The sequence below is a fragment of the Aythya marila genome (genome assembly GCF_965140915.1).
Source record: "Aythya marila genome assembly, chromosome: 9".
Lineage (NCBI taxonomy): Eukaryota > Metazoa > Chordata > Aves > Anseriformes > Anatidae > Aythya > Aythya marila.
The window spans coordinates 3,440,816-3,464,433 of record NC_139050.1 but is presented as its reverse complement, the minus strand read 5'-3'; the positions used below and the strand labels follow the sequence as shown (position 1 = coordinate 3,464,433).

Genomic DNA, 23,618 nt, shown 5'->3' with positions numbered 1-23,618 from the left:
TTCATGAATTCTGGAGAAGCTCAGACATTACTTACCTACAGATGTTCTATTTGACTGTCTCATGCCATTTCCCATCTTTAGCTCTTCAGTTACTCTCCTTTTCCCTAGCAGCATGCAATTCCTTTCTCTCTGTGTCTTTGCTGTTCTCTCTCTTGCTTCTTCTACTTTTACTCTCTTTGCTTTTTCATTCCCAACAATTCTGCTGTAAGTCCTTTAACTTTCTAGGCTACAGTTTTCACATTCCTGCATTTGGGTTTCAGAACAGCTTCTTCAGTACCGCTGGATTCTGTGTTCCTGCTGTGAAAGAAAAGGACAGACAGATCTTCAGCAAGGGACAGTTTCAAGAAAGGAAATACCAATTTTCTCTCACTGATGTTTGCACTCCAGAAGTTCTTAAAAGCTTTTCCAGTCTCTACTTCTTTCTGATTGCTTGCCCTTGTGCATGGTCAGGGGAAGAGCTCTGTGCCAGAGAAAAGTTTGTCCCTGATTAGAAGCATAGATATTTGTTGCTCATGCTTTCCCGTATGTTTTGTCTTTGTTCCCTGATGTGATACGGCTCTGAACCATTATTTTTAATCGTAAACACTGCTGCTCATCTGTCCTTTACTCCTGCAAATAGCACTGAGTTAACACACATACTGGTTCTTAGTTTGGTAAGAAAGATTGATCCCTTCTCTGTCTTTATTTATTTACTTATTTATTTACTTTTATTTTTCCCTTGGTCGCTCTTTGTTGTCTGGCTCGATCATCCTGCAAAACCCACAAACCCGTCTTGTATAGAGGACATGGACTCTGCTATTAATTCTACCCACTTTATAGCCCCTCTTGGAACCAGTAGTTATCTCCTGAATTTCCTCACAATCCACCAGAAATGCCCTTGTTTCAGGTACTTGCTCTCCCCTCCTGTGAAAGCCCATAGCCTTTGTTTCTGAGGAACTGGCCCTGTCTGGCTTTGTGCAGTTGTTCTTATTGCTTGGCAGTGTGGGTACATTGCCTAAAAAAACTGTTCTCTTGCCTGCAACCTGCCTTGACAGAACAGAACTGATTGCTGTCACACATTGACTTATTTCAGAGCTGTCAGTGGAAGTATATCTTCTCCTCAGCTTTTAGATATGTGTTGGCAACAGGAAGAGACTACTGTGGCAGTTCAGTTAGCTCTGCCTGTCTTTCTGTGTCAGCCCAGGACAGCGTTCCCACACTGGGTAACAGAAAGTCATGGACAGAGAATAGAAGTGCCTTCGCAGGATACAGACTGTGCCAGCTGTTTGCCTTCAGTTTTTGCTGGTTTAGACTTTAATAAAAATTCCAAGCAGCTATTTAAAAATAATTAATTATCCTTTCTGTTGGGAAGACAGGCAGAATTAACTGCTGCAGAGTTGTCAGTTTGCACTAACAGAAACAATGGTACCAAACAGAGCTGACTATCACATGAGAAAATATGTCAATCATTCCTGAAAAGGCAGAGGGAGCCAACCTTACACTAAGGCACTGAGGTGGGTTTGAAGTTTTTTTCACTTTCAGTAAAAAGCTGTCCTTGAAAACTCTGCTTATGCATGACTTGGTTTTTCCCAGGAAACCTATCCAGTCTAAACTGATGATGTAACTCGATGATATTTTCAGGAATACATCAGTTTTGTAGGGGACTGGGGAAATTAGATTTCTGTTTTCCACTTCCCTTTGCTTGTCCTATGAGCTGCTTTTTACTGAACTGTCCTAATTAAAAGTAGGGATGTGGGAAGTTTAGCATGTGGTACGTGCTTAGAAAATCAAGATCGAAAAAGTTTGCAACATCTTAGCATTTTCGGGACAGAGGAATAATCATTCCAGAATAAATTTGACACTGTCTGATCCCCAACAGATGGACTACCTTTCTTGCATAACAAAGAAAAAAATAAAATTCATCCAGTGACAACAAGATCCTTATCATGGCCTTTTGGCTCTACGTTAATTAAATTATATTTTTGGTGCACCTCTATATCTCTCTTTGTCCATGTTTGCTGTGCAGGTGGTGTGTACACATATTACTATTTTGGTGGATGTGTAGTTACTCTTATAAGTTAAACTGTTAGCATTGAAGGTTGGGTAGTTAGCTTTTATATGGAAATGTTTTGGATGAAGACTTTTTCGTACAATAACAATTTTATTTATTTATTTATTTATTTTTACAATTTTGGTCATTTAACTCTACAATCTTGTTAGATCAAAGTCCTTTATACCTTTGCCAAGACAGGTATTGTGGCCATGGTTAAAGCACTCTTTGTTAACAAGCCAGTGTTGAAGAGGTGTCATAATAGGTTGCAACAAATAAGTACCATGAATGACTTTAATTTGTATTAGATCTAGCTCATAAGCTTCTCACTGGCAATGGCTAGAAACTTTAGAGGAAGATGGTCTAACAAAAGTAGCTGGTTGACATTGTGAAAAGAGAATAATCAGTACAGTTGGCCACTTGGCTCCAGACTGGATGACATGCCTCCCCATTTAATAAGTGCAGATCATTACCATAGAAAGTAAGTGGTACTTGTACTGATTTTTCATCTATATATGTATCTGTAACTACAAAGAAAATTTTTGGCTAAAATAACCTCAAAATCTTTGAGTTAATCTACAAATATAAATATTAAACCTACTTATTCAATCTCTCATACTTCCATATTTACGTGGTATTTTCAGCCGACATGCATTTCCAGAAAAGATGGGGGGAAAAGAAGGGAAGATAGAGTTAAATCTAAATATTCTTAATTTATCTTACAGAATAAAGTTTTTCCCTGAGTTTTGAAGATACGCTGCTGAAAATGGTTTGTTTGTCAGGTTCATTTCAGTAAACTAGAGAGTATTGAGTATTTCAGCTGATCTGAGCTGTTTTATTCCACAGGTAAAGAAGCTGATGTTTGAAATAAACTCAGACTGGGCTACTTAGTTCCTGTTAGGTCAAACATAATACACTCAGGTCTCTTCCAACCTAGAAATTCTGTGATTCGGAATCGGACTAGAAGCTGACAACAGTCATCAGCTGGTAGGCAATGAGCCATCATCTGTAGCATTCAGGGAAGTATTTAGGCATATAAAGGTGGTAATGCATATAGAGTAGGCAGGACAGACATTCACAAATATACTCTGGCTCCATCTGTGCTGTCCTGAGTTTTCAAAAAACATTTTTGGCTTCACCTTGTTCTCTCCACCTCCAAACCTAGTTGTATGAGCTGTGAGAATATACTGCACAACTGCTGTGTACTTACTGTTCCTTCCTATGACTCCAGAGTTAAAATGCTGCTACTTACTCAAAAGACTGTGACTACTTGACCCAGCTAAATTTTGCGAATTCATATAGAATTTTTAAATTCTTCTGAGTAATTATTGAAAATGGGTCTGGAATTCCGAGTTTTTATGAGAATCACTGGATTATATTTTTCATCTCTAGACTGTCTAAGTCTAGCTACAATCCTCCAAAATACTGATTTCCTCAGCTTCATATTTGTGGCCGTTCTCTTGGGTGAAATTTTTGAATGCTAGAAGCAGTTAACTTTTAAACAGGAATTAATTTGTATTTCCCCAGAAGGGGAGGTCAAATCAAAAAGACCTCATGGCAGATATGAAGAAGTAGTATCTTATGTAGACAGGCAAGAAGGGGAAAAAAAAATCGGGAAAAGGAAATTCAAAAACTAATGTAAATGATGATGCAGGAAGTCTGGTTTGAAAGGTTTCTCAGTAGCTATTGTATTCTGTGCTTTCAAAGGTGGCCATTGAGGCATTAAAATTGCATAGGTTGTAAGACCATACAATTAAAATGTGAGGGAAATGGCTTACTTTTTTTTTGGTAGATTTTTCATGTAAGCATACACCAACTGCTGAGTGTTTATTTCCTGGATGCATTATATACTCATGAGATGCAATGTAAAAAACTGCCCATGCAACCTAGTTGGATAAATGACACATGCTGACAATAAAATGCAGGTGTATGGAAAGAGCAGAGAAGCTATTACAACTAAAAAAAAAATCATTGATTGTACACTGTCCTTCAATCTCATTTTGGACATCTCTGGCTGAACTCTCAAGAACAACAAAAAGCTAACAACCTTAATTGCAAGCCTGAAGGACTTAAATAAACATAAAAACACTGACCTTTCATGGTTTTGGCACTTTTTGCTGTTAAATTACCATGTACAGTTGTTTAAATAGCTGCAGGAGGGGAGATTGTAAATGGATGCCTACAGTCATGTACAAAATCCTATGGAGTTAAAGATTTGTTTGAATGACTATGAAATCAATTTGTATCACCATAGTAGCTAATGGCATTTTCAGTGATAAATACCAACTGTTAAACTGAAATGTGCATTTCCACTGTAACAGGTACAGCTTTGTCATTGGTATAAAAGCCTCTCTGCACAGCATCGTTAACGTACTTCAGTCCTACTCTGATTTCCAAGGAAATTCAAGCAATGCAGTCCCTCACCAGCAATCCTCCATGTCTTCTCAGGACGCTTGTAGACATGGACTGCATCAGGGCTGAAAAAGTTGCCTAAACTTGCAAGAGCCTAAACACTTCTGAATGTATAATATCATGTAATATCATGTATTTCTACTTGTTTGTAGGGCAATCTAAGACAGGTGCATAAATTTAATAATAAAACACGCTTGGGGAAAGTTTTAAGAAGGCAAAGAGAGTAAATTTATAGCTCTGAAAGGACACAGTTTATTTAGGTTTAGAGGAGAGAGGGAAGTGTTTGGGGCCTGAGATCCTGAAATAATTTTCTGTTTTATGAGGAAAAATTTGAGTTAGGATCTCATAACTATATGTGCAGGTGGGCATTTCACTTCAGAAATCTCTGCTTTCAGACATGATTTTTGAGTTCTATCAGTAAGCTTATATTTCAATGTTTTGGTTATTTACATTTTGACATAGGAAGCAATAATAAAAATGAAGTGACGCACACGTGCTTTTGATATGTGTCTGACTTCTAATTGCTAAATATGTAAATAGCTGGAACCAGAGGTATCTCATTAAAAATATAATTGAAGACCTACCTAGGGAATGGTATATTTCAGAGCGTGATTCATGCGGAAGCTCAGTGCAACTTCACTTGAATTGGATGAATTGTTAGTGACTGGGAGAGGAATGAGTGGAATACTTTTTCATTTATTTATTTATATATTTTTAACAAAAATAAAAAAGGTTTTATTTCAGGAACTTCTATGCGAAATTTTGAAAGGCCTTATTTTTTCTTTTTCCTCCTTTCTTTCCTCCTTTCTGTTTTGTTTTCTTTAGTTTTCTCCTGAGTTTACAGATGTTACATTGAGGCATCATCAAGATCTGCTGTTCTGGCAGATAACAGTATTTGGGGGTTCTCAGCCTAAGAGCCTAAGCATGGTCAATCAATGGCGTAAATTATTGTAGGATCTGTGACTTTAGCATTACAGGATGTTCTTTGAAGTGGGGGGAAGTCATCAGTAAGAATAAGGTGTTACACTGATGTTACACTCATATCCACTCCGTAGTGGATGGCTTTAGTTTCTTTCCAGTCCTATTTTCTTTGGAAAATGTGTAATAGATTGTAAAATAATTTTTAAAAGTCTATGTAAACATAACAAGAGAAGGAATCACGAATTCATTTGAATAACCTTTCCTGTGTGATTTTCCTCTCATGCTGCTATGAATACTGAGTTATGGATCTGACATAAAGTGAGTTAATGTACAGCACACTAGCACGTGGGAAGAATCAGACCCTTAACGTGTAGGTGTTATATTAAAAATTGGTCCAGCTGAGTAGTGCCTTTAATTTTCATTCTGGCAAAAGGATCTGTGGAACTAAACTATTAAGTTATGCAATTATAATGCAGAGACTTTTAAAATCAAGATTATGATATTCTGATATGAAAATGAAGAAATGCAGTTAAAGGTAGCATTTTCTGCTGTATTCTACATCTTGACTTTTTTGTGGTGTAGTAAAATGTAATCTAGAAAGTAGATGACTTTTGAGAGAAAACTATTCTGCAAAGCTCTAAAACATCTACAGGTTGTTTTGGCTTTGGGGTGTTGTTGTATGTAATTTTTTGTAGCACTCAACTATTTTCAACTATCTTCAAAATTAGAAAGTATTGCTTCATTACTTGGCCTCGGGCTTGTGACTGTAGGCTCAGAAAGACAACATATTAAGGAAGATGTTCTTTGAACAAAATACATAATTAGCTTGGAAGCATGGAATGGAATCCACCTTCCCAGTGAATTCTGCTCCCTTCCTGGTATTTGTTTACCCCACTGAATCTCAAAATCTTTTCCATATAATGATGGAATTTCAGGAAAGTTGGTTTGTGCTACCTTAGGCTGTTTGGGAGTGATTAGCGCATCCCCCTGACAAGCTGCTTATATGGCTATGAACCTTTTGATGCTCTGGAAATTAGATCCAGAGCTTTCATTTTTGGATTACAATGCCTAATTAGTGGGCTGTAATATATTTAAGGAACACGCTGTCTTTTGAGGAACTTCATCCGCTAGGTATGTAGCCAAGCAAGCAGCTGCTCCTGAGTCCTTTGTCAGAGAAGCATAAAAAGTGCATAAATGAGGTGAACACAAAACTAGTCTAATAGGTAGTTCCTTCAGAGAATTGTCAGTGCTTTCCAACTCTATGCACATTGATCTTTCCTTGGACTCTCCTCGGGCTGCTGTTTGTCTAGGTCGATTCACTGTTTGTCTAGTATTACTGCGTGCTTGGCAGTCCAATGGGAACTGCTGTGCTGAGCTTCCCCTGGGCTGCTGTCTGCTGGAAATCCCACGTATTCCTGTGGTGCACATGCTGAGAAACTGCACAGTGTGTGGAAACAGTCTATCAGAAATGTGCTGCACAGTTGATCTCCACATGCAGAGCATGTTAACGTGTGAAAATGTCATATTTAGTGTGTGTGCTTGGACAACATGCACGGCACGTGCACAGTGTGTCAGGTTCCCGCTGGAAGCTTGCATTTACCCTACCTGCACTGAGAAATCTGAGTTCAAATCAGGGCATGCCTCATCCAGCTGGCTTTCAGTTCCAGCAGGCTACTAAGAGAGAATTGCATGCTCTGAGCACATACCTATGCAGGTCCTCCTGCTTGAGGAAAGGCAATTGCAGGATCTTAAGGCTTATATTTAGCATTGTTTTTGTTTTTGAAGTGGAGTGGCAATGTTAAAAATAGCAGAATATATCCTCTGGCTTATGGGCAGTGTCTTTCTAATTGCTGAAGGTATTGTTACTAATTATTTGCAGACTACTATTAGCTGTGTATTGGTTGTCCATGCAAGGTGATTATTGCATCTAGGAAGCAGCTTTAAATCTGTATTAATATTTTTGATTGAATTGTGCTCATCATTGTACCAATGCATTTCTAAAGTGCTGTGGCCAAGAAATAGTGTCTCTGGCCCTAACCATGAAGAAAATATTATAGAGCTGGAAAAAGGACTGTTCTGCAACGAGAAAATATGCTTTGTATGAAGCCTTGTTTTTCAAGAGCTAATGCTTTTTGGGTGCTGTCCAGAGTAAGTTTTCATCTTTACTACAAAAAAAGAATAATTATTTGTAGATTCACATATTTTTAATATCAAAAGCCTCCAATAGAAAATGAATTTCAAAGGCTTAACTTGTGTTTATAAACTATTTGTTTTGATGACTTTAATTTACATGCATATTCAGGAATTCGATTTCTTTTCCAGTGTTTTAAGGCTACACTAATGCTAATAAAGCTGTTTTTTCTCTCTCACACAAATGTGAAAAGCATGGTGGGTTTTCATTTCTGTTGGCAGATCTGACAGTCTCTAGAGACTCATCACCAGAGTAGTCCTGTCGTTAATCTTTAATCAGGCCACAGAAATTCAGTGACAACAAAGATGTGTGTTAAGGTAAGAAGTTTTCAGTCTGCAAAAATGGAGACTGTCTCTGTTTGAGAAAGTGCAGATAATACAAAGATTATTATTAAGAAGCTTATCCTTGCATGTTGATATTCAAATGGTGAAAGTACTTGATACGGCAAAGGGCCTGACAAAATGAAATGTTTTATTATACAGAGAGAGATTTCATCTGAGGACTACATTTCATGGCACCTGCCAGTAAGCTTTCAATTTTCCAAAGCTGAACTGTATTTATTTTCAAGTAGATAAGTAATGGCAAGTTACTTGTTTTATATCAGAATAGGAAGAGAACACTTTTTCAGAATTGATAGAAATAAAAACTGCAAATGTTAATAGAGTAAATTTGCAAAAATATCTGTCATGCACATCTAATTTTAACTCTATTAAAATCAGCAAAAGTTTTCTTAGTCTTTAAGAATTAGTTTAAACTCAGTGTTGCAGTATTGCTGCTTATTGAAGTTTCCAAAAAGTTGCCCTCAGCTGTCAGCTGGAATTGATAATTCAGTAATCTTAAAGTGTCTCATCTTTCACTTTCTCAATGGATTTTCTTCTCTTTGTCATTCGGTCATATTTGCACTCCTTATTATCTCAGGCATGAAAAATACAGTGCCAGTTCCACTCTCTTTTGCAGAGTGAGGTTGGACTTGCTTTGTAACCTTTGGAGTTGGACTTACCAGTTGGTCTGGAATCTGCAAATGCTTTGTTCTATGTAAGTGGTTTCAAAGGCAGAGCAGGCTGATATTCTTGCAGGGGACTGAAACAATTTTTTTTTTTTTTTATTCATAAAGGACACATCTTGTCCCTCTTAAGTGCATTTATTGCACCAAACAACTGCTGGTTGTACATATGCTTGCTCTGTATCTGCACAAGAGTACAACACATGCATGAAAAATATTAATTCTTTGCAACTTTTGAATTTGTTCCCTATGCATTCTGCCACACTTTGATGCCAGTAAATCCTTTTGCACTATGGATTTGCCCTAGGAAAGAGGCTTTTGGGGAGTATACAGATGTTACCAACATAATAATAACAACAGTCTGCGTCTTTCTCCCTAAGTGCTCTTGAGATGTCCCCCAAAAAAAGAGTAAATGGCAATGAGACTCCTTTTGCATTGATTTCTCATTGTACTTTAAACCCATCCATATGGCATGGCATCTATGTTCTGGGTTTGAGCATGTGTGCATATGCATGCTAACACTAATTTTGGACTTACGGTGCTCAGTGTCCATGCCACCTGCTTGGTATTTTTTGGCAAATAATATTCAGTCACGTGTGTAGTTCCTGGCAGTAATATCATGCATAACTTTAATGAGCTTTAAATTGTGATGGGATAGTCTGAAATTTTGCACTAGCATCTCAACCTGCAAGTCTCAGAGGCTTCTGTACTGTCTTTCCAAATGCATTTCTTGCTGGGGTTGGCTGTCAGGACAGGGCACCTCTACAATGCTTGCTTCTTTCTTTGAATTTTTAGTGCTGTTCACAGCTCCTGCTAGAGAGCTGCATATAAAATAGTACAGAGCTTCTGTTTCACTTTTGGCTTGCCAAAGCTTTTATACCTCAGAAATAAGGGGGCTACTTCACTGCACCTTTCCAGGGATGCAGTTCTCAATTCAGTATTGATTACTGGTAAGGGAGCAAAAGGCAAGAAGCCTGATAAATGCAGAATGAGTACTGATCTGAATGCAGGCTATGTCTGATCTTTGACTGACGGCCTTCTCTCCTCACTAAAGTCAATGGCAGTTTCATGAGTTTCTGTTCAGATCAGTATACCACCTGCTTTCAGATTCCTAAAATTCAGAGCTAATTTTAAACTTAAATTTTCCAGCCAAATGCACCCAAGATTGCACTTGTACAGCTCTAACATCTGCCACGTTAGCAGCTCAGTGTACTTCTGGGTGCAATCCAGGCAACCTGCATGTCCACAGAGCAGGGCAAACCTCTCACCGGGCTCTAAATCTGCCTTTAATTGGAGTTTCATCAGGAATCATCGTACTATAACACAGTTTTTAAATTATGCTCCTCATGGCACAAAATGAACATCTATTCTTAATTTTAGTTTCTCTAGGCACAACCCTAATTTTTATTCTTGCAACATTCTATACAAATGTTATAGACTCAAGTGATACAGTCATAATTGAGTCCTGTTGGGTTGGATTGACTAGCGGTTGGGAATGATGCTCTGCAAGCCTACTCAATGCGGTTATCTGATGTCAGTAAAGGTTTTCTGAAGGATTAGAATAGCTTGCTGGGTGGAATTATCCAGGAATGGATGTAAACCTCTAAGTCAGTTATTGAAGCAGTGGAAATGGCTGTTTCATGGTTTGTGCTTCTAATTCAATTGGTTCTTAACAATTCTTTTTGCTGCTTTCACCTAAAAATTCAGTTATTTTTTCCTTTCAAATATGGCTGTGAGTTTAAACAGAAATAATTTCTTTTTATGAACTCTGACAAGCTGTGCTATTCAGCTTTAATAAAACCATTTAAAGCTTGTCAAGACACTCACATTAAAGGTATTTAATTTATTATTTATTGTCAAGACACCTGCACTGAAAATAGTTATTCTTTATCAATTGGTTCTTATTCAATCTTGTAGGACAACTCAGAAAATAATTGTTTAGGCATATTTCTTTAAAACCACATTATACAGAAAAATTACAGTAGAGCTTTTGCATTAAAATTCTTTCATTCAGTAACTATGTTTTCAGTTCTGAATAACTTAGATACATGTAATTTCACACAATTGCACAGGTACCTACAGCCTGTTTTCTCTGAGTGACTAAGTGGACTCAATGTACAGATGCATCGTTCCTGGCATGGGGGTCAGTAGAGAGCTCTGCTCTGTGCCATACTGGAATGTAGACTTGTTAGTTTTTACAAATATAGAGGAAAGATGTGACTTCATTCTTAATTTGTGGTTGATTTAAGGGAGAAAAACAGGAAATAATCCCAAGTTTGTACTAAGGTGTGTGCTGTTCAGAGGTGGTTGACTTGTGGCTGGAATACAAAGGCAGCTGCTGCTGCATGGTTCAGAGGGAGCTCCTGCTCTGCTCCCTGCCCTGTTACAAACACAGACAGGTTCACATGAAACACTTCTTAAATTTGACTGAGTTCTGTTTTGTATGCAGTATGGTGTTTTACGTGGTTTTCACACCACAATTCAGTTCTCAGCACCTCACCCCCCCTCCCCCCCCAAAAAAGAAAAAAGAAACAACAACAACAAAAACAAACAAACAAACACAACCACCCACAACTTTTTGTCTTGGGATATCAGCTGTGAAGTTCTTTAAATTTTAGAAAAAAAAATGGGCTATCATTACAGTTTTAATGATGCTTTGGGCATAGCTAAATCACGTCTATCATCAGAAACAATCTGTAAATGCTCTATTTTTCATGGAGTCATGAAGCCTGTTTTTCTTGTCAGAAAACACTTGGTAAGAAGCACATTCTAGAGAAAAAAATAAAAATTGTGTGGGTTTATAACATGCCGTAAGTACATGTAAATTACAGCATTTATCAAAAGCTCATTTATACTAGGCAGATTATAAAGCTAGTTATGCTGAGGGCTGAACTCTAGAATGTGGCATTTTTTCTAAACTAATCATTTCTTCGGGTTTTCTTATTTTTTGCATTGAGATCTCAGAGCCAACACAATATATCATGTCCACATAATCAATCATAAATAGGGAAAAATATTTACTGCCTCAAAAAGCTACTTATTTATTAAAAGCTTTATTGTTATAGCAGCCAAGTTGTTACTGTAACTGCAAATTAAAACTCAGACAAGTATTTTTTTCTTTGTTCTGAATGTTCATCTGTAAGTATGGTTTGGTTAGATGTGGAGATCTTTCAGAATGATAACATGTTTGTGCACAAATTCTAAATGCATCAGGGAAGCCACTGAAATTCTGTTGTTGTTTTCCAGAGGAAAAGAGAACATTTGAGAGAAACAGGGAGTACAAGCAGACAGCACTAGAGAAAGAAACAGATCGGGGCTATACACACTGAGATCAAGGGTATGAAAGTTCAGGAGAAGAGCCATGTTTATACATAGGCATGCCTGTTACCAGTCTCCTCTATAGCTCTCCAAATTTGCTTTGCCCTTTAAAATCGCAGCAATGTACAGATGGGAGCAGTTTGATATATGGCAATCTATATAGCTATACAGAGAATCACAGGATAATTCAGGCTGGATTGGACTTCAGAAGTTCCTATAGTCACACAAAATCCCAGAGTATCTAAACAGCTGCAGTTTTATAAATGTATAATGTAGTTTAAATGTTTCAATGCTGTGAAATTCTATAAAACAGGTCTGGGAAAAACCATGAAAGATAATGCCCTTGTCTGAAGGTAACGTCAGCTCTATTTAAGCAACTCTCAGAAGCAGTTTCTCCAACATATTCTTAAAAACTCTCATTGCCAGATATTTCCGTAACTGCTGCAAGTAATCTATTTTTGTGCTTTAGAGCATTGGATAGGCAATGTACTTTAGCATTATAGCAGTTAAGATGCCTTTGTACCACAATTCAGAAGCGCAGAGTACTCATGGAATTAAAACAGCAGGGGACAAATAGGCATATAGGTTAATTTATCTAACTAGCAAGTTCAAGGTATTCTTACTTCTGTGCTCCCGAACAGGTAAATTCTGCTATATTTATACTGTGCTTTGAACTGTCTGTTGTCAGAGTATTTATCTTTTAGGATGTTTCAGCTGGAAACGTTTAAACAGAGCCTTACCAAGATATAATGGAAAAAATGATGACAAAAAGAGTGATTAGAAAACATACATTTACAAACATAACATTAATCCAAGGACTTCTAGCAGAGGAATTGAGTGGAATTGTGCAAGGTGTTTGCCTGGACGGTGGTGCCAGTACTGTTATGCTTGTGAAAGTTACGTAACTGTTAGCTGAAGTAGTTCATATGGCTGTGAAAACAGCTAATCCAGTAATTCATGCAATTCATATTTATTGAGAAGGACTGAAGGCAAAGGCTGACTCGTGATGTTAAAAATGGAAAAATTCTGAATATGGGCTTGGATTTTGGCAATAGCAGTGCAGAATTCAGCCCACTAACCCCTATGTATATTAAACCCTCTAAGCTTTCCAGAGTGCCAAGGTAGTTCTAGCTACTGCCAGCATTTTGCTGAAGAAAGGTTGCTCCATTATTCTAAAAAACGCCATCTGATTTCTACAGACTGGAAGCCTAATGATGCCAGTAATGCTGTAAAAACCTCCATGTGAAAGTCTCATCTTTAGTTCTTGTTTGTGTGCTTTCATGACATTGTGGGCAAAAATATGCACTGCAAGATCATTTATTGTGCTGTCACAGCCCAGCCCTCTCTGCTGTTAACATTAGACAGGATTATAAGCATCAAAGAGAAATGAAAAATCAAACTGCCCACTGAGTAACTCTTGCATTTTCTGTTTATTAGATGCGATGATATGATGAAATACTTTAATTCCTGGGCTGTCTAAGAGCAATCACTAGCAATTTATTTGATAATTTTTTTTTTTTTTTTTTTTTTTTTTTAAGCTCAGTCTTTATTTCCAGTCTTCACAAGAAGGGCTATTTAGCTGCTGAATTTTTTCAAATTTACTTGGATTTCTGGTGTTTACCGGCTTTCTCTTAGACTGCCTAGGAGAGATGGAAACACCTTCAAAAGACTTTTGAGTAGGTGTTGAACTTTGGTGCCTTGAACCACTGCCTGGAGAGCCTGCTGAAGCCTTTTTTTCCCTTGTCTTGTTAGGCAAGTTACTTCCTTTATGTAGTGCCTGAAGATGAGGCAGTGTGACTTTTCCATTTGGTATAATGGGGCCCCTCTGGATGCTGACAAACTTCAGGTCACTTTTCTCTTTTCCTCCTTATTGTCCTTGGCACTAGGGTATGCATTCAAGGAGTAGAGTCTGGACAGACCAGCCTTTGGGGAAAAATAAAGATAGAAGGTAATATAGATCAGGGTTCCATTCAAAGTCTTCCGGGACCTATCTACTTCAGGCCACCTCTCAATCTGTAGAACTTCAGCAACACACCCATTGCCTCTTCTTTACAGCTTGCAATCACTGAAGGTAGCAGCATAGAAATATTTGAAAAGAGTTGTTTTTTTTTTTTGATTTTTTTTTTGATTTTTAATAATAAAACATTGTAGCCCAAGATCTTGCCTCCAACAGAATTCAAAAACAGGTGTCTAGAATAGACATGAGAACAAGACAAACATGACTTGCATCCTCTCATTCTCTCTATTTTTCAGACAGAGACATCCTGAGGTGATATGGTGTCTGCATTGATAGGAATTGCCAGTGGGTAACTTTTCCATAATTTTGTTCCATTTCTCTTTAATCCGTATATACTTTCATCATAATATGACAAGGAGATCCACAGCTGTACCACTTTTCTATGAAAAAACAAACAAAGCCTACAACAAACTTTTGTTTGTTTTGAGTCTGGCTATTGCTAGCTTTGTGGTTCTTGTACTAAAAGAAGGTGAATGGGCCATCTTGTTCTCCTTGTTATTCATAATTTTGCAGACCTATCTCATATGTCTGTCATTTGCTTTTAAAGATTTCAAAGCCTTAGTCACTTACAAATGGTATTCCCAAACTTTTAAGTGATCTTGTTTTCCCTCTGTAAATTTTGATTAGCTCTGCATTTTGAGAGGAGGTGACCAGAACTGCATGCAATACCTTTTCTTTATCCCCTTCCTCTCTTTACCTTTTCCGGCAGGTTTCAGGCTTTATTTACATGACATTTTTCAGAGGTTTAACATTTGTGCAAACTTGGAACAGCAAAAAGCACATTCACAAGCGTGCTATTCTTCCAAATCTCAGGTTCCTGGTCTGGAGCCTGGAAGCACTGAAGAATGACAAAGACAGGTTGTCAGCATTGTCTTGAGTGTGTGTGTGTGTATATGGTGGTGTTTTTTTTTTTTTTTTATTTGTTTTTTAATAGTTATTACATGTGTTTCATCTTAGGAAAATTGTCAAGAGTGGTTGAAATAGAAAATGGAAAATTTCAGCCATGTGCTAAATCCAGCAAATATGTGTGTGAGCGAAGCTGAATGAAGGTTGTGGATTGAAATGCGCTACCAGAGGCACTTTATTTGCTGCGCTGAAAAGGAGCTGCATGTAGAGATGAGCTGCCAAATATAGGCCTCCTGCTTACTTTGTCTAACTGCTTGGTTGATCTTTTTTGTTCACTGGGTGAAGAAGCCGTTGAGAGGGTTCCTGTGCTCTTCCTCTTCCAGTGTGTTCCTGCAATGCAGTTTGAATTTGCTGAAACAAAGTGCGTTTTATAGCAATAATAATGTTCATATGACCTCATGCAAATCAGTGCTGAACCTGGATACTTTCATGCTTTTGCAGTATTTGAAATGTACTGCAGAGAAATGATATGGCAGCTTACTTTCTCTTAGCAAAAGCCCTCAGGGCTGAATTTACAGGGCTCCTATGCAAACTGCTGCAGAAGAGTAAATCCCATTATGGGATTTTTTGAAGCCAGACTGAAGAGCTGACAAAAAGATGGGTCAGTTCAATTAGCTTTTTAAGTGTAGTAATGTTTCATTCAGGAAAGGTGTGCTGGAATGATCAGCTGCCTGCAGTGCCCACAGGGCTGCCAGGACAAGGCTGCGGAGGCTGCTCTTGCAGCAGCATGGTGTTGCTTCAGGCAGGCAAAGGACTGTTCACTTCTCTCCGTGATGGGCATGAGGTGAGCGCAGTGACTTCATGGTGCAGTTACTCAGTTCTTATTTGATTCTGTGATTAAAATGAACAGGCATCTCCCAAAGGATTGTATCTGGTGATCTTTCTGCAGAGGGTCTATGTGAAAAATGTCAAATTCTTGACAGATGTGTAGCTGCTGTCCTAATTGTAACATAATCACCATGCAAAGCATGCAGAGGCTATTGTGTTCACATGACTAGTTATAGCATAAGCTGACTACAAGCATTTTAATTGTTCTGTCAATAAGAACTTCACTGGTGATGTAGCAGAGGCCCTGATTGGGCACGTTTTGGTGCTAAGTAGCTGTGTCAAAATGCCAACCTCACTGAAGCTGGTACAACTGCTGTGTGGACTGCACATGTCTGTGCATAACTGGGACCAAAGTGATAAAGTAACTACATGTTTCTCCCCTGACTTTACTCCATTGCATCCCCAGACTACAGATTGTGAATTTGAACAGTCACTTAGTAGGTCATCATGGATCTACAAGCTGCAGAAACAGAAGTAAAAACTTGTAAACGAACCAGGACTTTGAAAATGTGAGTGCTAAGGGTTCACAAAGAGAGCTGCTTCCTAGAAGCTCTGGGTGAGCTGCAGCAGTACCAGGTGAGTCCCTAGCAGCAGATCCCAGGTGCTTAAAGATGGCCTGGGGCATGGGATGATGACATGGCTCAGATAGCAAGAGTATCTGCTAGTATAGAGATGTTGGAAACAAAATTTGAATATATAGAAAATGTGTTGGAATATCATTTGTCTAACAGCAAGAAGTTACTAGATTTCATATTCAAGCTAATATGCTTTTTTCTAGGCCATTATTATTAAAAACGATCACAGAGGGAAGGATAAATGAAGAGAAAGATAGCTAATCCTGACCAAGAAAAACATTGCAGGGAATGGTTTTGGATTTTCATATTTTAGGGGGTGAGGGTATGGGATGATGAGATAGTGCTGTTAGTCATTTATATAACTGCATTTTCCTCCCAAATGCATGATGTTGATATAAAAGATCAATCTGAGACTCGTTGTTAGAATGACTGTTGGACCCAAAACAAAATTACAGTGAGTGAAGGGTAGTGAAGAGTGGCTCTGCAGCATTCAGAGAAATGAGCTGAGCTATGCCAAAACCAATTTTACATGATGTGCTCATAGTTATCCATGTTCGTATACACCACTTTAAATCTAGTCCTGTGTTCAAAGGGAAAAATTGGTTTCTATTACAGGCTAAATCTAGTTATAACAGGGGTTAACAATCTCCTGCTTCAATATCATGAACGTCAGTCACATTAGTCAAACAGGTATCTAGGGTTCATGTGCATTTCCAATGGGTTATTGATGCAAAGGTCTTAAAAGAATTTTCATGCAGAAGTACCATTTCAATGAGAAGCCATTGCACATCTGTTAATAGCACAGCTCTCACATAAAAGATATTTAAAACTAAAGGGAAGAGCTTACAGAGGTATCTAGTTCTCCTCTTGAAAATAGAATGGCTTAATATATTACTCTGTACTGAGAAATTGAGTATAGACTTGGACCTGATCTTTTACTAGAACACTGCAGATATGGATTCCTCCTTATGTGGAGTTTTTTTGCATGTTCACATTGGCAGATGAAGGCATGATTATTTAAATGGTTGTATTGGTCTTTAGGTTAGACAATGCACAGATTAATATAGACCAAGAACAGAAAACTGGTAAAGCATTTGCCTTCGTAACATAAAAGCTCCGTAGGAGTATAGCAAAAGAAGGTAGGAAAAAAAAAAAAAAAGTTGCATTGTGCTTTTAAACTTCCACCTGCAGCTTCCTGGTTTCATTCTGTGCTTCCTTCCACCCTCTCATCCTGGCTCACATCCCACCTGCTCGCTTGTTCTCCTTGCCATATTGTCTGAGTGATAGGAGCAGAAGCATTGACAACCAGGAGGCTGCTGCACATTTCTGCTTGCAGTTCTGTGCCTGTTGCCTCAACTGCCTAGGCTGTAGCTGCTTGGTGCCAGGAGACTGCATGTTCATGAGCTGGAGGGTAACTGCTAAGGAGTATTTTTTGCAGAAATGGTTGAAACATAAGTGGCTGATGACAAAGAAGCACCTATACAAAGTGAGCTACTTAAGAAAATAGTTGTGTAGTGAATATTGTTAATGGGGCAAAAGAGAAGTTTTTACTAATGTCAATATTTATAAATGACTGAATTACTTCTGATTTAGCATTTAAAATATAGATTATATATTTAAAAATAAATAAAATTTGCCATTGTGGTGCACATCACAGAATGGTTGAGATTAGAAGATAATGTTAGAAAACTTCATCTCTGTTTTCTGAAATAAGTTATAAAATTGACTGATACTTTCATTATAATAGTTATATATTATAGTGCTTGATATAATGTTATTTGTAGGCAGCATTGCTTACTCTGATCACTATTTTCATTTGCGTTCCTCTGTATGTTTTAGCTCATGGGCTTTCCCAAAGATTTTTTTTTCAGCTGCATGAATAGCTCTGGTTTCACATATTCCTATGCTGCCCTGTTTTTTTCCTCATTAAATTCTTACTGATGGGAATCTCTATATTTTGCAGTTTGCTTGTGCATTGCTTAAAAACACTGTGTAGTACAGTACCACAAAAAAGACCTTAGAATAAATTAAATATATGCTTATTATGAACTGTTTGCTTACTGCTGTTTACTGATTTGCTTGTAATAATGAATTTTGGCATCAGAAAGTGAACACAGTCATCTTTCATCTTTTTTTTTGGGGGGGGTGGGGATTTAAGGACAGAGATTTCTATGTAACTACAACTGTATATCAAACTTGCTGAAGGAAAGTAAGGTTTGTTTGCTAACATTCTCATGACCAAAAATATAAAAATAACCGATATATGACTACTATAAACTACATGTAAAATGTTGTTTTGTTTGATTTTAGAGGAAAGCTGTTGTTTTTGATGACTTAAACTACTCTATGAACCTTTCTTTGATTAGCTGTTGGAGTCTAATGTATTTGCAATGTGAAGAGCAGTGCAAAATAACAAAACTCTTCAAGACTAATTTTTGTGATATGGTCATCCACACTAACAAGTGAATTGAATTATATTCATACCAGTTCTGTTGGAAAAGATCTGTAATAAAATTGCCAAGTATAAATTTCAGTATGGGCTACTCTAAGGTCTCGGGAAAACAAACAAATCCACCAGACTGTTTCATCAACCAGGAGCTTAAAAAAGAAAAAAAAAAAAAAAAGTGTTTTTCTTCCTGTATTCACCTCTGGATTTTTTTAGTCTTTGATATTTACTTTTTCTCTTTCATGATAATTATAGTGTTATTTGTTTCTAAAGAAAGCTAAGGTTCTCAGTTAATGCTTCATGTCAGAAGCTAAGCCTTTCAGAAACAAACCAAATAGCACAAAACTTGATGCAGAACAGAGAATGAGGAATACTGTCATGACATTGCACAGGAGTGTTTATTAAACAACTCCATCAATATCATGCTTCCAGCCTTGCTCTACACTCCTGAATTCCAATGTTTAAGATCACAGTTTCTTAGCAGTTCAGCTGTACATGTTATTTACCTGTTACTGAAACAGAACAATCTTGCATTAAATTTCCTGAATTATGAATTCAGGAAGTTATGAATTTGCCAGATGAGATGTGAAAGATCTCTTTAGCAAACAAAGGTTCCTTTTTTTTTTTTTTTTTTTTTTCCTGTTCTCCTCAGTCAAGGCTTGCTTGTGTAGGTGCAGAATTCAAAGCTTTATCTCTAAAGATCTAGCCTCCTCCTCATATGGCTCTCACAGTCCATATTTATTTTGCTATTCAGTTTGGTTTTACAAAGACACAAATCCTGTCAGACTGAGCTCCAGTCTCCTTCAGCTTTATGGAACATTTCCAAAGGAAATGTTGAAATAGACTTCATATGTTACTTGAACCTCAATAGCCATTGTCTGGTCTCAGTGCCTGGTCATAAATTAACTTGGTACTTCTAGATATTTAGATTATTTTTTTTTTCTGTGACATTGTTCTGAGTTCTAGGGTGTGGAAGATGCTCAGAAATGGTCTTCTTGTAGAAATTAAGGCTTACTTTGGTAAACAAAAATACTACTTCCCCCCACCCCAACATTAAGATGTCTGAAACATGCTTGGGGTATTCATCATGCTTGCACTGTAGTCTGATGGCCACCCTACTGTGAAGCATTTTCCTGGCATGGACAAGCTATAAAAGGTGTTTTAAAAAGAGATATAATTAATATGATTTGTTTTAGAGCCTCCTGCTTGCTGGAGCTCTATAGTGCTAAAGATGAACTAACTACTGGAAGAGCTTTCACATCCAGTGTAGGAAACGCATGGTCTGCAGTCAGTGATTGGTCTAACCTATGTTATGTTAAATACATTCTAAAATAAATTAATATAAAATACAGTGTACTCCCTAACAGGAGAAACACAAATGGCCCTATTTAGCATTAAAAACAAACAAGTGAATAAAAATAAAAACACTATCTATATCTCAGTTTCTCAGCAATTTCTAATAGGAATGACTACATAAAATACATCTGATCCAGTTCTTATCTAAGTGAACAGAAGACTTAATAACACATTTTCATGATAGCAGGGTCATAAAACAGAGTTTAAAAGTATTTGCATGCCCTTTCCTTCCATGCCCACAAACCCTCTTCCCAAAAGTTCCTACTCCCTTTAATAAAGGCTCAGATATGCAGCCTTTATTAAAGAAATGTATGTATGTGTAGTTAACGGATGACAACTTACTAATTTACAAAGTCCTTGTCTCCTTCTCAGTGGTGAGGCTACAACTTGCATATTCCCTGTGTGTCCCATGGCTTTGCTTCAGGGACCTGAAAAGGGATCCTATACTCCTGGTGTTTTGAGACCTGATATTCACACTTGCCTGATAATCAAAACGTGATGGGCAAAAATGGCTGCTACAGAAGAATTCCCATTCAGTGTCTGTTGACCTGTGGCAGCAGAAAATGGGTTGTGAGTAGAGCACCATGTGATAATCGAGCATTAGAGCCTCAAATCCACCTGGTTGTGCCCTCATCTTGAGAGAGGAGAGAAATGGCAGCGGGGAATGGAGCCTTCTGGAAGGGAGACAGAACCTCTCTGCCTACCGGCTCCCCCACTGCCCGTTTGTACTGGTGTTGCTGCGCCTCATAAATCGTACTTAGAAAGACTTGGATATTCTAGCAATGGCTTTATCTTACCTAGGAGTGAGTCCTTGCTTTTTTTTTGTTGCTGTTGTTTTCTTTCAAAAATCTTTTATTTTTTTTTTTTAAAAAAAAAAAAGAAAAAAGCCCACAAACTAAAGTTCCATTCCAGTTCCACTGGAAACTTGGAAGGAAATGCGCTTTCCCTGAGTCACAAGCAAGTTTGGTGTGTGGGTGAATGGCATTATTTAGGTAAACAAATTCCCTCTTTTAGTTATGAGGGGAAAAGCCATGTGTGTTTCTTTTGTAAACAACCAAAAGCACAAATGTGTAACATAACATTATTGGAAAAGGCTTTAAATCTGTGAGATTTTAATGCAGCTAATTATTTAAAGGCATATGCCTAAACATAGTGACAGAAAGGGCACTAAAATGCCTTTCATTAAGGAAATATTAAATTTTGCTTTTCTCCATTGTTGTATAAAACTCACAAACAGTGGGCAGCTATGTACTGGCAAGGCAGCAGCCATGACAAGTTACTCAGCAGTCGGTGCGACTGCAATCAGTGAGCGGGTGACATGGCACGCAGCTGAATGACTTTGATTCACAAACTACATCCCAGAGTAAAGAACAGCCACTAAAGGCGGAAGCTTGTGCAAAACTTCTCTCAGATAATTTCTGGGGCCTGGAATGCAGATTGGGTGTTTTGCTGTGAGGTAAAAGTTCTGCTTTTCTACTACAGAAGATCCCATAGACCCACCTAGCAGGTGGCAATAATGAGCTTATGACTTTAATGCTAACTCTGAGAAGTCTGAACATGATCCAAAATCCATGGTGCAGTCCCCTCTCTTAAAGGTTAAGGGAGATTTTATGCTTCTGTGAATTTATATTTCATACAAGTCCCCTCATCAGTGAATACGTTTACTAGAAGTTTTACATGTGGAGGCAGAAATTAGTTTATGGGTCATACTCTAAAATGGCCCGCAGGCCCATCAGCCAAAATGGCCCGCAGGCCCATCAGCCATTGGCTTCAGTGCTTACAGCAGTGCTGCTGTGGAATGATGATCTTTTAGATCTATAAAATACTGTCTTCCCCGAGGATGCTGTTTGTTAAGTGCACTGGAGTCTTATCAGAGGAAATAATCTTAAAGACAAAATAGTTTGGCTTTTTTTTTTTTTTTAATGGGAGGTATTGGCACAAAGTTGCATGATTTTACAGCCTCAGAAGAGCTCAGCAGGCAGCCTTTAATTTTTTTATTTTTATTTTTTAATTCAGTTTTGCTGTTGCTGTGGTAGTTGAATCTGTTGTGTTCAATACAAAGTGCAGTACTATGTTTATCCAATGCATGGCCTCGACCTGGCATCTGGATCAATGTTGTCATATTAATGAAGAAAAAAACAAACAAACAAACAAAGGAATAAAAGGTTTCTTCTGAAATAAAAGTGAAGGATTAAATTGTCATTCTTAACCTAGGTGCCATGTTATTCCACCATAGTCTTTTTAATAGTGATTGGGGAGGGGTGGAAAGTATGACCAATGGTTAGGGATTTCATACCTGACATCTTGTTCAATTTTGTCTGGAATTTTTTTATGAAAAAAGTAGCTTACCTACTATGTCTGCATTCAGCTAAGAAACCCCTCAGTACCCTATTCCTCTTTATGCAGGAAATTACTCTTTAATAAAGACATTTATGACTTTTCATTACTGAAAATAATAGACCTGCCTCTGTGTTCATACATCCTATCTGGAATGTTCCCAGTCAGCTGCTCTAAGAATCTCTGCCCTTCAAACTCATCTAGATAAAAACCCTAGTCCTTTATTTTTGATGTCACTCACACTTTTAATGGAAAAAAAGCTAATTATATTCCGCAATAATCTAAAAGTATTTCTTCCAGATTTAGTACTTATTTTGGGACAGTATCTCCAACAATGTTTGTCACTTTTGTATTCAGTTCTCATCACAGTTCTGCTAGGTTCACAGGATGATCTTCTATAAGGAAATGAAGGGAACATCAGATAGACTGAAGATTTCTCATGTTCTTTAGCAAGGTAGTGCTTTATCAGAGTCCATAACAATGGATTAAAATACAGTAATATGTCACTAATGCGAGGTTCTTGCAGGAAAAAAAAAAAAGAGAACACATTTTTTATCAGAGGTTGGACAGCTATTGATTTGGGAAATGGGTACAGTGATGGGGATGAGTGATTTCTAACATAATGGGAGGAATAAACCTAATACAAAACTCATTTGCTTTATGCAGTGCATGATGGTAAGATTAATACATACCTTGTTGCTTCATTAAATGAGAGTCAGATTATGCATGCACTAGAGAAATGGGATTAGCAATACCAAAAAGAAACTTAAGTCAAAAACATTAGCCCAATTTTTCATGCTTTAGTGGTATAAAACTATTTTCATATATTCAAGAAGTTCTAATAGAAGAGCAGAAAAGGAAGACTGGGGAAAAATCTCTTACCAACAGGCTGAAGCCATGGTCTTGGGCCATCCTGGCAAGATGGGAAGGAATATGGATTCAGAACTCTTCATGGCAGTCAGGCATCCTGTATTTTTCTTACTTTGACCAGATGTGATCAATTTGGTCCTTTGTCAGGAAGGTTGCTAAGACCTCTGACATGAAATGGAGACAGTGGTTTAAAGAATCTGACAAGCAGGCTTAGAGAGGATTAATTCAAACATGTACCTCTTCTCTTCAAAGCAGTAGTGTGATGAAAGGAGACCAAGAGAAAATGCTTAGTACTTCCGTAGAAGGTTCCTGATATGGAAGCTGGCTTGTGACTTGAGGAGGAGGACAACCTATGTTTTATGATGCTTCTCTCAGTCTTTCTATTTCTATTCCAATTTTTCACTCTAAG

The 23,618-nt window shown here is 37.7% G+C and overlaps 1 protein-coding gene across 1 annotated transcript in view; it reads right to left on the bottom strand.

Annotated features, from left to right (window-relative positions):
• SPHKAP (SPHK1 interactor, AKAP domain containing) overlaps positions 1-23,253 on the bottom strand; it is a gene marked incomplete at its 3' end in the record, with an annotated part of 94,269 nt that extends 71,016 nt beyond the window's left edge. Inside the window, exon 1 of the mRNA XM_082767563.1 lies at positions 23,222-23,253. Coding sequence (XP_082623689.1) covers positions 23,222-23,238 — 17 coding nt within the window. The 5' untranslated portion in view covers positions 23,239-23,253. The remainder of the gene's footprint in view (positions 1-23,221) is intronic.
• Between the last annotated feature and the right edge of the window lie 365 nt (positions 23,254-23,618).